At 44.8% G+C, this 12,500-nt stretch overlaps 1 protein-coding gene across 2 annotated transcripts in view; it reads left to right on the plus strand.

Moving 5' to 3' along the window:
* Window positions 1-12,500, plus strand: part of wasf1 (WASP family member 1) — a 69,440-nt gene that overhangs the window by 47,435 nt on the left and 9,505 nt on the right. For both annotated transcript variants that reach the window (XM_051655612.1, XM_051655611.1), the window contains one exon: window positions 11,947-12,003. In XM_051655612.1, the coding sequence (XP_051511572.1) occupies window positions 11,947-12,003 (57 nt within the window). The remainder of the gene's footprint in view (window positions 1-11,946; window positions 12,004-12,500) is intronic.

Here is a 12,500-nt window from a genome sequence, read left to right on the forward strand (position 1 = left end):
TATAATAATTTTTTTTTTTTACTAATTTATTGCTTGATTCAAATAATGTTTGTGTTTGAAAATAAAAAAATTGTGAATGACTTGTAAATAATATAGCACCATTAAATATCCGTCTAAAACCATTTATATACTATAACCCCCACCACAAACCCAAAATATTTAAGAGGCCCTAAAATTCGAGTCGAGCTGCCACACAGTCTGATCACACTCGTACAAGCTTGTAAATGTAGTTGATTATGTAATGCAAATGTTAAAATGAGTCATGCACTATAGTAAAAGTGTTTAGATGTCATAAGATAGCATTGTGTGAGGAACAGGGCGAAAAGTAAGTGTTTATGAACTGATAATCTGCATAAAAGTTCTGTATAAAAGCACCTCTGTCAATGTTATTTTGAAATTTAATGTTAAAGTTTTAATGAATGTATTTATTTAGACACCATTTTAATGATAAAATTAAAATGAACTGTTTGTATGGAATTCAGAAAAGGAAGTATTTGTTCTCATACTCGTTCTCAGAAAAAAACTAAATGTTATCAGGACATCCCGACAAGATGGAAAATTCTCAGATCATGCTGGATTAACACGATCATCAGGTTTTGATCATGTCAGCTCTAGTGCATACTGTCATTAAAAAACAAATACGAAGACAATATAAATTAAACTTCTCAAACTGTTAAGATGGTTTTATAATTTCTAATGAACAATTTTGTATTCGATTATAAAAGAATGCAAAATAGCAACATTTTCGCTGCTGGTCTCAGACTTTTGGATTATATACACAATTTTTCCTGAAAGTAACTTTTCTTCAAAAGCCCTCAATATTTTTTTCCTGAGGGCCTCCATGACTTCTGTGTGTGTGTGTGTGTGTGTGTTGTACAACACTGTAAGTATTTCATTGCTTTGTATCTCCTGGCCTGAACCCTGAACAACAACAGCAATTATTTCTGGCGTGAGCTTCCGACTGCCGACTGCGTATCACACTGACAGACGCTGACAGGGTGACTCACTGTGTGTGTGTGTGTGTGTGTGTGTGTGTGTGAGTGTGTGTGTGCTTGTGCTTGTGTGTGAGTGTGTGTGCGAGTGTGTGTGAGTGTGTGCGCTTGTTTGTGTGTGTGCGTGCTTGTGTGTGTGTGTGTGCGTGCGTGCTTGTGTGCGTGTGCTTGTGTGTGCGTGCTTGTGAGTTTGAGAGTGTGTGCTTGTGTGTGCGTGTGTGTGCATGTGTGTGTGCTTGTGCATGCTTGTGTGTGTGCTTGTGTGTGCGTGTGAGTGTGTGTGCTTGTGTGTGCGTGTGAGTGTGTGTGCTTGTGCGTGCTTGTGTGTGTGCTTGTGTGTGTCTGCTTGTGCATGCTTGTGTGTGTGTTTGTGCGTGCTTGTGTGCATGTAAGTGTGAGTGTGTGTGAGTGTGCGTGCTTGTGTGTGTGCGTGTGCTTGTGCGTGCTTGTGTGTGTGCGCGTGTGAGCTTGAGTGAGTGTGTGTGCGTGTGTGTGCTTGTGTGTGTGTGAGTGTGCGTGTGCTTGTGCGTGTGTGTGTTTGTGTGTGCGCGCGTGTGAGTTTGAGTGTGTGCATGTGAGTGTATGTGCTTGTGTGTGCGTGAGTGTGTGTGCTTGTGCGTGCTTGTGTGTGTGCTTGTGTGTGCGTGAGTGCTTGTGCGTGCTTGTGTGTGTGCTTGTGCGTGCTTGTGCGTGTGTGTGTGTGTGTGCGTGTGCGTGCTTGTGTGTGTGCGTGTGCTTGTGTGTGTGTGTTTGTGTGTGCGCGCGTGTGAGTTTGAGTGTGTGTGCATGTGAGTGTGAGTGTGTGTGCTTGTGTGTGCATGTGAGTGTGTGTGCTTGTGTGTGTGTAAGTGTGAGTGTGTGTGTGTGCGTGTGAGTGTGCGTGCTTGTGTGTGTGCGTGTGAGTGTGTGTGCATGCTTGTGTGTGTGCATGTGTGAGCTTGAGTGTGTGCGCGTGTGAGTGTGTGTGAGTGTGCGTGCTTGTGTGTGTGCGTGTGAGTGTGTGTGCTTGTGCATGCTTGTGTGTGTGCATGTGTGAGCTTGAGTGTGTGCGCGTGTGAGTGTGTGTGAGTGTGCGTGCTTGTGTGTGTGCGCGCGAGTGTGCGTGCTTGTGTGTGAGTGTGCGTTTGATGTCAGTATCGCTCTGATTTCTCGTGAAGAGCTCAGCACAGTGGGAAACCTGTCGCTCACGTGTGTATGTCTGAGGGTCAAAATATGAGTTGCTTTCAAAACACAAACACACAAATTACACTTAAAAGTAAGCTCGGATTCTAATTTAATTCTATAAGAAAAAAATAGCAAATGTGATCTCTTTAATATCTTAACTGTTAGTCAGAGGAAGCAATGAGATTAAATGGAGACTTGCTAGGAAAAAGACTCCAGTAATCTCACATGTGTCTCCTCTAGAGTTTCAGAAGTGATCTGAACAATGTCTCAAACTGTGCTCAGATTTGACTAGATGCCAAAGTCTGCAATCAAAAGTCTCAATATGAACTCATTTCTCATCAAATTCTTCTAACAGCAAATGATCTGAGCGATATGATCCACATCCACAGTTTTATAGCTCTATACTCTTACTGTGTCAACAATTGACTTATGTTTCAAATTGTATTTCTTCTGAGGAATTTTAGGAGAAATATTTGACACAAAGTTGATACTTAAATGATGCATAAACGGGGACTAAAAACAAAATGTTTTTTATTTTGGTTCGTTTTGAGCAGAAACAGTAGTTCCGGTTTTACCGTTCCACAGCCTTCTTTCCAAATGGTAGCCGATTAGAACGCAATGAAAGAACAGTTAATAACGTTCTTTTTAAAATGACATTGTGTGGGTGAAATACCAGTTGCACTGTTTCCAGATCTCACAAGAGAAACAAGTGACCTGGGCCTCATTTCCCATTAGCATCGTAAGTAGAATGTAGAATCCATTTTACGATTCATCTTAATTTTGCAGCCTGTTTCCCAAAAGCATTGTAACTTAAGCAGTACTTGAAAATGCTCGTAGATTTACGAGTGCTCTGGAGTACTCATACAGCACAAAAAGCATTGTAAGCACACAGACTTATGCAGGGCAATCGCGAAATTACACCTAACACAATTGAAATGCCTATAGCTACACTTTATGCTAAAACTTAAATATCAGGATTTTATTTAGTTTTATTTTAAATGGACGGAGGAGCGCGGCCACCTGGATGCGGAGGAACGGCCGCCGACCGCGAGGAGAGGAGGGGCTCCCAACCAACCGCCTGGAGCGGTTACCGCTGCCAGGGGCGGGGGAGACCCCTACCGTCCACCAAAAACGCGGCGGGGCGTTCCATCCACCAGGGCCCGGAGGACTGCCTCCGATCCACCCGGGGAGGCGTGGCTGTTGTCCACTAGAGGGTGGAGGAGTGGCCGAGGACCAGGCTATGGCGTATTGGAGAACCGGCAAGTAAATTATTATATTTTTCTCTCTCTCTCCTCTCTCTCTCTCCCGCTGCCGCTCTGTGTTAGCCTTTTCCCTCTCTTTTTAAATGTTTTTGTTAATTTGGCATGATCGCCGTTACGGCGTGTAGGTGCCACCTTTTTTTTTGTTTCCCTCCCCTTGTCCCCTCCCCTCATCCAGGTAGACGGGGATGATCTGCCGGCAGACGGGGCGCAAGGCACACCCCCTCCACCCCCCCAGGGAAAGGGGGGGATGTAAGTCATGCCGGGGACTCCCCGGCCTGAGAGAACGGGAGAGGAATGTGGCAGGGCAAAGGGCAGGGCCAGGTCGTGATTCTACACACCCGGCCCCTAATTGGGCTGATTAGCCCAAGAGGGATAAAAGCCGACTGGAGACGGCAGTGCGATAGAGAGAGTGCTACGGACAGCTGTCCGACACCTGTGTGTGTTCATCTTTTGATTCAGTTTATTATTAAAATATTATTTATATCGTTAAGCCGGTTCTCGGTTCCTCCATTCCTTCTACCCTGTTACACTGGTGCCGAAATCCGGGAAGGAGGAGGGATGCGCCGTAGTAGAGTTCTCACAACTACCATCCACCCAAAGGAGCAGCCGCGGCCTTCCGCCAGAGGACGGAGGAGCCCGGCTTCTGGAAGCGGAGGAACGGCCACCGACCGCAAGGAGAGGAGGGGCTCCCAACCAACCGCCTGGAGCGGTTACCGCTGCCAGGGGCGGGGGAGACTCCTACCGTCCACCAAAAACATGACGGGGAGTTCCATACACCAGGGGTCGGAGGACTGCCTCCGATCCACCTGGGGAGGTGCAGCTGTCGTCCACTAGAGGGTGGAGGAGTGGCCAAGGACCGGACTACAGCGTATTGGAGAACCGGCAAGTAAATGATTATATTTTTCTCTCTCTCTCCCGCTGCCGCTCTGTGTTAGCCTTTTCCCTCTTTTTTTAAATGTTTTTGTTAATTTGGCACGATCGCCGTTACGGCGTGTAGGTGCCACCTTTTTTTTTGTTTCCCTCCCCTTGTCCCCTCCCCTGATCCAGGTAGACAGGGATGACCTGCCGGCAGACAGGCGCAAGGCACACCCCCTCCACCCCCCCAGGGAAAGGGGGGGGATGTACGTCATGCCGGGGGCTCCCCGGCCTGAGAGAATGGGGGAGGAATGTGGCAGGGCAAAGGGCAGGGCCAGGTCGTGATTCTACACACCCGGCCCCTAATTGGGCTGATTAGCCCAAGAGGGATAAAAGCAGACTGGAGACGGTAGTGCGATAGAGAGAGTGTTACAGACAGCTGTCCGACACCTGTGTGTGTTCATCTTTTGATTCAGTTTATTATTAAAATATTATTTATATCGTTAAGCTGGTTCTTGGCTCATCCATTCCTTCTACCCTGTTACACTGGTGCCGAAATCCGGGAAGGAGGAGGGATGCACCGTAGTAGAGTTCTCGCCACTACCATCTGCCCAAAGGAGCAGCCGCGGCCTTCCGCCGGAGGACGGAGGAGCCCGGCTTCTGGAAGCGGAGGAACGGCCGCCGACCGCAAGGGGAGGAGGGGCTCCCAACCAACCGCCTGGAGCGGTTACCGCTGCTAGGGGCGGGGGAGACTCCTACCGTCCACCAAAAACGCGACGGGGAGTTCCATATGCCAGGGGTCGGAGGACTGCCTCCGATCCACCCAGGGAGGTGCAGCTGTTGTCCACTAGAGGGTGGAGGAGTGGCCGAGGACCGGATTACGGCATATTGGAGAACCGGCAAGTAAATTATTATATTTTTCTCTCTCTCTCTCCTCTCTCTATCTCCCGCTGCCGCTCTGTGTTAGCCTTTTCCCTCTTTTTTTAAATGTTTTTGTTAATTTGGCACGATCGCCGTTACGGCGTGTAGGTGCCACCTTTTTTTTTGTTTCCCTCCCCTTGTCCCCTCCCCTGATCCAGGTAGACAGGGATGACCTGCCGGCAGACAGGCGCAAGGCACACCCCCTCCACCCCCCCAGGGAAAGGGGGGGGATGTACGTCATGCCGGGGGCTCCCCGGCCTGAGAGAATGGGGGAGGAATGTGGCAGGGCAAAGGGCAGGGCCAGGTCGTGATTCTACACACCCGGCCCCTAATTGGGCTGATTAGCCCAAGAGGGATAAAAGCAGACTGGAGACGGTAGTGCGATAGAGAGAGTGTTACAGACAGCTGTCCGACACCTGTGTGTGTTCATCTTTTGATTCAGTTTATTATTAAAATATTATTTATATCGTTAAGCTGGTTCTTGGCTCATCCATTCCTTCTACCCTGTTACACTGGTGCCGAAATCCGGGAAGGAGGAGGGATGCACCGTAGTAGAGTTCTCGCCACTACCATCCGCCCAAAGGAGCAGCCGCGGCCTTCCGCCAGAGGACGGAGGAGCCCGGCTTCTGGAAGCGGAGGAACGGCCGCCGACCGCAAGGGGAGGAGGGGCTCCCAACCAACCGCCTGGAGCGGTTACCGCTGCTAGGGGCGGGGGAGACTCCTACCGTCCACCAAAAACGCGACGGGGAGTTCCATATGCCAGGGGTCGGAGGACTGCCTCCGATCCACCCAGGGAGGTGCAGCTGTTGTCCACTAGAGGGTGGAGGAGTGGCCGAGGACCGGATTACGGCATATTGGAGAACCGGCAAGTAAATTATTATATTTTTCTCTCTCTCTCTCCTCTCTCTATCTCCCGCTGCCGCTCTGTGTTAGCCTTTTCCCTCTCTTTTTAAATGTTTTGTTAATTTGGCACGATCGCCGTTACGGCATGTAGTTGCCACCTTTTTTTTTGTTTCTCTCCCCTTGTCCCCTCCCCTGATCCAGGCAGACGGGGATGACCTGCCGGCAGACGGGGCGCAAGGCACGGGGGATGTACGTCATGCCGGGGGCTCCCTGGCCTGAGAGAGTGGGGGAGGAATGTGGAACGGCGGAGGGTGGGGCCGGGTCGTGATTCTACACACCCGGCCCCTAATTGGGCTGATTAGCCCGAGAGGGATAAGGCCAACTGGAGACAGCAGTGCGACAAAGAGAGAGTTATGGACAGCTGTCCGACACCTGTGTGTGTTCGTCTTTTGATTCAGCTTATTATTAAAATATTATTTATATTGTTAAGCCGGTTCTCGCCTCCTCCATTCCTTCTACCCTGTTACAGCTTGTAATTAGCAGGATCATACAATGAGCCTCCGCTGTGTTCACTAATCCTGGAAGCTTTCATATCGAGAGAAATGTGTGAAAACGAAATATTACACATGCACGCCTGACTATTTTTACGTTCGTAAAATTGCTCGTAGAAAATGCTCTTAATCGTTAAGATCGATCGTTATTGGGAAACGAGGCCCTGGCTGAAAAAACAAGCTCAAAATAAACGAAAATAAGCAATTAAAGTGTTTCCCTTGTGGAGGAATTTTAGGATAGAAGTCATAACAGGCAAAGTATACAGTAACCTATTTAAAGTAACGTCTTTTCAATTAATGTATCCTTAATATTAAATATATCCCCAAAAATAAAGTATTCATTTGGCCACCTAAAATCAATTAATAGCCTAAATCTGTCTCTCCTACATGCATACTCACACTGCGTGGGTGCGTTTGGACTACACGTCAACATTTGTGGTCCAAAGGATTTTTTGTTTTTTACATTGGTTTTTATCTAGCTGTTTGTTTTCGTTTTTTTATTCCTTGAACCATTTTTAGTCCCTGTATAACTGAAAAGTATTTTAAAATAGTCCATTTCATTAACATTCAAATCTACATATGTAATAGAAATGTGCCAATAATCCACCCAGTCCTGTGCCAGCCCACCAGTTACTGCCCCCCACTCAGTTACCATGGCGATGCCACCTTTAACACAGAATTCAGTGTGAAGGCATAAATAGATGCATTGATATGCAGACTTCTGACTGCCAAGGGAAAGTTGCTCATCTATCCCGACTCTATACTGTAAAAAAAAAATCCTGTCAAATTTATGGTTTAAAACTGCCGTCGGTCATCATCAAATACAGTGACTATAAACCAGGGGTGTTGCTAGACTTCAGTGTCTCAAACCAGCCCATCTGGCACCAACAATCATGCCATGGTCCAAATGTGAACATTAACTGAAGCTCCTGACCCGTATCTGCATGATTTTATGCACTGCTGCCACACGATTGGCTGATTAGATAATCGCATGGATGATTGTTGGTGCCAGATGGGCTGGTTTGAATATTTCTAGGATTTTCACACACAACAGTCTCTAGAATTTACTCCGAATGGTGCCAAAAACATAAAACATCCAGTGAGCGGCAGTTCTGTGGACAGAAACACCTTGTTGATGAGAGAGGTCAACAGAGAATGGCCAGACTGGTTTGAACTGACAAAGTCTACGTCTTGAGATCCTTAAGTTCGGATTTGCGCTCCATCAAGTTGTTGCGTCCTCGTGTTGTCTGCTGAAGGGTTGGTTTATTCTCTGTATAAGCTGCGTGTTGCCTATACAGCGAGTTTCGCTTACTGCCCCCTGGAGAAAACAGGTGGTACTTCAAGCTTGAATTTCTCTGGAATCTTCCTTATTATGGTCCAGGGACATGATTAATTGCATAAATTCCTTTAAAGCGTTTTTTTTTACAAATAAAATTAATTGCACTGAATTAACATGTTAAATCGCCAGCCCTAATATATATATGTGGCACGGAGGAGGGCGGGGCCGGACCGTGATGATGCACGCCCGGCCCCTAATCAGGCTAATCAAGCCCACGAGAGGGATAAATGCGGCCGGAGGTGGCAGTTCGGGAGAGAGAGAGCTACAGGCAGCTACCCTGTATGCGTGTGTGTGTGTTGTATGTCTTTTGCTTTAAGTTAATCATTAAATTATTATTTATAATGTCAAGCCGGTTCTCGCCGCCTCCTTTCCCTTTTACCCCATTACATTGGTGCCGAAACCCGGGAAGGAGGAGGGATGCGCCGTAGTAGAGTCCTCGCCACTACCATCCACCCCAAAGGAGCAGCCGCGGCCATCCGCCGGGGGACTGAGGAGCCCGGCCGCCTTAAAGCGGAGGAATGACCGCCGACCGCGAGGGGAGGAGGAGACCCCTACCAGCCGCTAAAACGCAGCGGGGTCAAAGATAAGACCACCGCCCGCAAGCGGGGAGGGGGCTCACTGCCGACCGCCTGGAGTGGGAGAACTGCTACCAGGGGCGGAGGAGACCCCTACCATCCACCAAAAGGCGGCGGGGCGTTCCGTCCACCAGGGGTCGGAGGACTGCCTCCGATCCACCCGGGGAGGAGCGGCTGTCATCCACTAGAGGGTGGAGGAGTGAGCGAAGACCAGGCTACGGCGTATCAGAGAACCGGCGAGTGGTTTTTTTCTCTCTCCTCTCTCTCTCCCGCTGTCGCTCCGTGTTGGCCTTTCCCTCTCGTTGTTTTTCCCTGCCCTTTTCTCCCTCCCAGGTCTGAGAAGGCAGGGAAGACCTACCGGCAGGTGCGGCCAAACATTTAAAAAAAATCCTGTTAAATTTACAGCAAAGATAAGATTATTTGATCATTTACTGCTGATATGATTTGTAAAAATTTTTTCACAGATATCTCTTTTAAATCTAAATTGTGAATGAAGTGCAATCTAAGTGTTTCTTTAAATTTAGCAATTTGCTCTCCATTTATTCTAACTGCTGTCTTGGAGATATAATTAAAGAGATCTCATTAGTGATTGTTCTTTCCTATGAGAGATGAGAAAATTGAAAGTGGAACAGAAATTTAAACCACCGGAGGAAATCACTCAACAGAAACATTATCGATTAGTTGAGTTTAATCGGTCAATCGGATTTAATGTTAAAGAAACAAACACTGACTGTATTACTGTAAAGTTACAGCAGGATCACACACACAGACACACACACACACACACACACACACACACACAGACACATACACACACACACTCACACACACAGACACACACTCACACAGACACAGACACACACACACACACAGACACACACACACACACTCACACTCACAAACACACACAGACACACAAACACACAGACACACACACACACACACACAGACACACACACACACACACACACACACAGACAGACACACACACACACACACACACACACACACAGACACTCACACTCACACACACACACACACACACACACACAAACACACACTCACACTCACACACACACACACACACACACACACACACTCACAGACACACACACTCACACACACACAGACACACACACACACACACACATACACACACAGACACACACTCACACAGACACACACACACACAGACACACACACTCACAAACACACACACACACACACACACAGACACACACAGACACACACACACAGACACACAGACACACACACTCACAAACACACACACACAGACACACACACACACACTCATTCACACACACACACTCACACACACACACACACAGACACAGACACTCACACATAAACACACACTCACACACACACACACAGTGTTGATGTCAGCAGTTCTCATCACACAGCAAACACATTACAGCTGCTGGTAATGACAGGCCGAGAGAACAGAGAGGACAAACTGGCATTCTGTCAAAGGGTTTGAAATGTATCACTTTATTCAGTTCATGTTGATTTATTTCACTTGTTAGAGTTTGATAAACTAAAAGAATATGTAATGCACTGTTATCTGTTGTTATTGTCGTCTGATGTCATAACTGCAAACTCAAATCACTGAAGAAATCATCACTGGAATTAAATTAATATAGAATTATCTTGCATGAGATATATCTTGAATACATTAACTGTTCAGTCGAGCTTTAGGTCTTTTTTGAGTTTACGACTTATGTTTGATTCAAGTATCAAATTTGTGAAAATGTTTTTTATAAAAAAGACTTAATTGTTCACATATAATAATAGTGTAAATGAGCTAAAAATGAATGTGAATAGTGTAGCTCAGATCATTTGGTGTCGGAAGAATTTGATGAGAAACTTTTGAGCTTTAATTTTGGTTGCATGGCGAATTTGAGCTCAGTTTGAGACACCGTTGAGATCTCTTCTGAAAGTCTAGAGGAGACACGTGTGAGATTACTGGAGTGTTTTTTTCTAGAGAAAACATGCAAAAGTTTCAGTTTAATCTCATGGCTGTCAAGGAGAAGCATTTACGATGTTGTTGTTACGTTTGATTTTTTAATATATATATATATTGATTTTTTTAAGCTAAACCTTTGCATGTGTTTTTGCACGGATGAGTTTTGTAAAAAAGCTCATGAGTTCTTGTGTGAGCTGTATGTTGGATGTATTGTCCGTCCGATCTTTTGTTCTCACATTTCAAATATGTGTCTAGACTGCAGGATCATTACAGCCACATGACTGACACTGCGATTACTTTTCCGATTTCATACATGCTTCAGTCATTCCACTGTTTTTAAAAGCATTGATTTATTCCTTTCGCTTTTGGGATGCAACAGTATAGAAATTTTGACTAAAATCACTTTCATTTCACATCATCCAACAAATTCATTGATCATTTATTCTGATTTTGGGGTAAAATATGATTTGGACATTTATTTACAGTCCTTATGAGATTCAACAGGTGTGATGTTCAACATCATAAATCTATAATTTTTTATTTATTTTATTATCATTATTCATTTGGATAAATAACGTAGCTTACCCTCAAATCAATTAAATCTCATAAACTTCCCTGGCTAATTTTTTTTTTTTTTTTTCTGATAATACTTTTTCTGAAGAAAGAAACATAAATGATGATGAAAGCCAAAATTTCAAATGCCATAGATCTTTATTTACGGAGTAATCTATTATTTTGTAGAGGGAGGTCAAAATGGCAATTTTCACCAATGATTTTTGAGCAAAACTACAGGTTAAATAAATCACCTTAGGAAGGTGTCAGCATCATGATTTTATTTGTACACAGAGATTGTGAGGTTTATTTCTAAAAGCAGCTGACTTCAGCACCTCTTGCTGCATTATACACCAATGGTGTGAGTCCAAAAATGGGAAAAAACACTTTTTGTGTGTCGTTTTTCCAAAGTTGGAGCGCCTATAACTCCAGAAGTATTAAAGATATCATGGTATACTTTTAGATGTTGGTTCTTACCAAACTTTTCTTTTTGTATCTTTATTTTTAAGGTCCTATATGTTTAAATCCCAGAGATATGGGGCTCTCAATGTGGCTCCATTATCAGTTAGTGCAATACCTATGTCAAGTTTTGGGATTTTGGAATGACCCAGATTTAATCTGGAATTATGCACGATTTAAGTAAAAGCCTGAAAATTTCTGATTTCAATGTTAACCAATTTATACCAATAATAAATTAAAAAAACGTAGATGCAGAAATTGTCACTGATGTATCTCTATTTTGCTTTCTGTTCTGTTGTTGTTGTTGTTGTTGTTGTTTTCTAGATAATTCTAGACCATCATTCATTCTTTGTTCTTTGTTAAAGAAGTCTTTGTGTTGGCCTCTAATGTGTTACTCTGTGTTAAATTTTGCCCTTTGGTTCTTCTTTTGTCATTTTGTTTTGTAGTTGCAGGATCCCCTCATGTATGATCAGGTCTATAAATATTTAGACCTTCCAGTGCAGGTATGTGGACCAGCAGAGATCACCTGTTATAAATCTACTGTACACTTGCTAGGGTGCTTCATTCTTACCTGCACAGGGAACAAAACGATATGCCCTGACAGCACAAATACTGTATGTCGCTGAAACGTCTAGACAATATGTGCATCATTAAAGCATTTGCATCTGCAATACATTGCTAAAATGTTCCCTGTGAAATGTTACAGCGACATTCAGGACATGTTTTCACAACGTTTTTGATGCAAAATGCATATGAATTGCCTCTTTTACATTTGTTTATACCACATTATTGAATTTCCTATGACTGCACGGCAATTCAAGGCAATTCAATTCAAAGTAGTTCAAGGTTTGTTGACCGTATTATCCAAGTCCATTCAATATGTGTGTTTTCATCTGGAAAATGTCATTTTGCATCAAAAAAAAAATATTCTTAGAGTATTTGCTCGCCTGCAATATGCTGCTAAAACATTCCCCGTAAAATGTTAGAGTGACATTCAGTA

The sequence above is a fragment of the Myxocyprinus asiaticus genome, chromosome 25 (genome assembly GCF_019703515.2).
Source record: "Myxocyprinus asiaticus isolate MX2 ecotype Aquarium Trade chromosome 25, UBuf_Myxa_2, whole genome shotgun sequence".
In the NCBI taxonomy this organism is placed as follows: Eukaryota; Metazoa; Chordata; class Actinopteri; order Cypriniformes; family Catostomidae; genus Myxocyprinus; species Myxocyprinus asiaticus.